At 52.0% G+C, this 1738-nt stretch overlaps 1 gene segment (V, D, J or C); it reads right to left on the bottom strand.

Annotated features, from left to right (window-relative positions):
- Positions 1-361: 361 nt before the first annotated feature.
- On the bottom strand, positions 362-987 carry LOC119002691 (immunoglobulin lambda variable 6-57-like). The segment is given in 2 exon segments: positions 362-798; positions 920-987. Coding segments are annotated over 2 exon segments (483 nt in total).
- Positions 988-1738: the final 751 nt, after the last annotated feature.

Below are 1738 nucleotides of genomic sequence, written 5' to 3'. Positions count from 1 at the left end.
CTCAAAGGCAAAGGCTGCCAAACAGCTGTGAACACACTCATTTCACCCAGCGGGTCTCCCCCTGGCATCCCTGAGCCCCCTCACAGGATATTTGGAAATCTGGAGGTGGCGTCCTGAGTCATAACTTAACAAGAAGGTGTCACTGTCATCTTTCTGCAGAGTACAAGGGATGCATCTGAGTGTCCCACATGCAGACCCTCCACAAGCACTGACCCACCCCATTCCACAAACACACAGGCTCACACACCCTGCTCTGAACTAACTCACCCTCAGGAATTCACTGTACAGGAAACAGGCAACCAACCACCCTGACAGGGAGAGTGTTGGAAAGAAAACAGAGGGATTCAGAAACCTGCAATCTCTACACACACTTTCCAGCAGGAGACAGAAGAGGGCACCCTGCTTGGTGGGGACAGGCTGAGTGCAGACCCAGAAGGGGAAGCTCTGGGGATTTTGGTCTCACTTCCCCCTGAGTCTGCAGCACTGTGTGATTACCACTGCTATCACCAGACTGACAGTAGTAGTCGGCCTCATCCTCAGGCTGCAGCCCCGAGATGGTCAGGGAGGCAGCATTGGAGGAGCTGTCTATGGAGCCAGAGAACCGATCCGGGACCCCAGAGGGTCTTTGGTTATCTTCGTAGATCACTGCGGTGGGGCCCCTGCCTGGGCGCTGTTGGTACCAGTACACATAGTAGTCCCCAATGTTGCCGCTCCTGCGGGTGCAGGAGATGGTGGCCGTCTGTCCTGGAGACCCTGACACAGAGCCTGGCTGAGTCAGCACAAACTGGGCCCAAGACCCTGCAAGAGGAGCCACACAGAGATCAGTGAGGAAGGACAGACCCTGTTCCCAGGGAGGGAGGAGATGTCATCCACCCAGGTGTCAAAATGGTGCCCACCCTGAACTCCCCTCAGGCCCCACCTGTGCAGTGAGCCAGGACAGTGAGGAGAAGTGGAGCCCAATCCATGGTGGAGACACCCCCCGACACTGCGTCCTGAGCCCCACAGCCAGACCTGAGTGTTCAGACTTTTATGTCAGCCTGAGGCTTAGAGTGGGTCGTCATTATGCAAATCTTCCCTTTTACTGGCTGTATAAGTCCCTCTTTTAACATAAGCCAGGGTTCCTGATGAGCAAAAGAGATCACACAGGTGGGAAGGCTACAACCCAAAGATGATGACACTGGAAACACCTAAGTGTCAGGGGCAGCACTCTCAGCTGAGGAATGTGGGGCATGGTCGCCCTCTGGTGGACACAGGAGACATGGCACCCTCGGGCTGGTGCTGCTGCTTAGGCCTCCTGCCCTGCTGATGGCCTTGACCCTGTGCCCATCCCAGTCCCAGCCTTTTCAGATTGGCTCTATCCACTTAGAAATACGTCTGTTAGCTTCCATCATATTCTTCTGTGGACTGAACACTCATTTATTGATATTGCAAATCATATTGTTCAATTGTATAATTAGTTTATTGGTTTATTCAGCTATGGAAGGACATAGCAGTTGCTTTCTAAGTTTTAACAACATGAATAAATAAGATGTAATTTTATGTGCATATACTCATTTGAGCACAAGTGATTGATTTAGATAAAGACCTAGGTGAGTGATTTCTGTGTTGTATCACAGTAGACTGTGTTTAACTTTGGGAGAAACTACCAAAGTGCCTTCAAAGGTGCCCATGGCTGGTGCGTCCCCACTGCACAAATGAGCATCCCTACCTCCCCACAGCCTAGGAGCCTCTGCTGTGG

The sequence above is a fragment of the Sturnira hondurensis genome, unplaced genomic scaffold (genome assembly GCF_014824575.4).
Source record: "Sturnira hondurensis isolate 20B ecotype Veracruz unplaced genomic scaffold, ASM1482457v3 Scaffold0017924, whole genome shotgun sequence".
NCBI classification, from domain to species: domain Eukaryota; kingdom Metazoa; phylum Chordata; class Mammalia; order Chiroptera; family Phyllostomidae; genus Sturnira; species Sturnira hondurensis.
The sequence above is the reverse complement of the archived record's forward strand: the minus strand, read 5'-3'. Positions and strand labels throughout refer to the sequence as shown.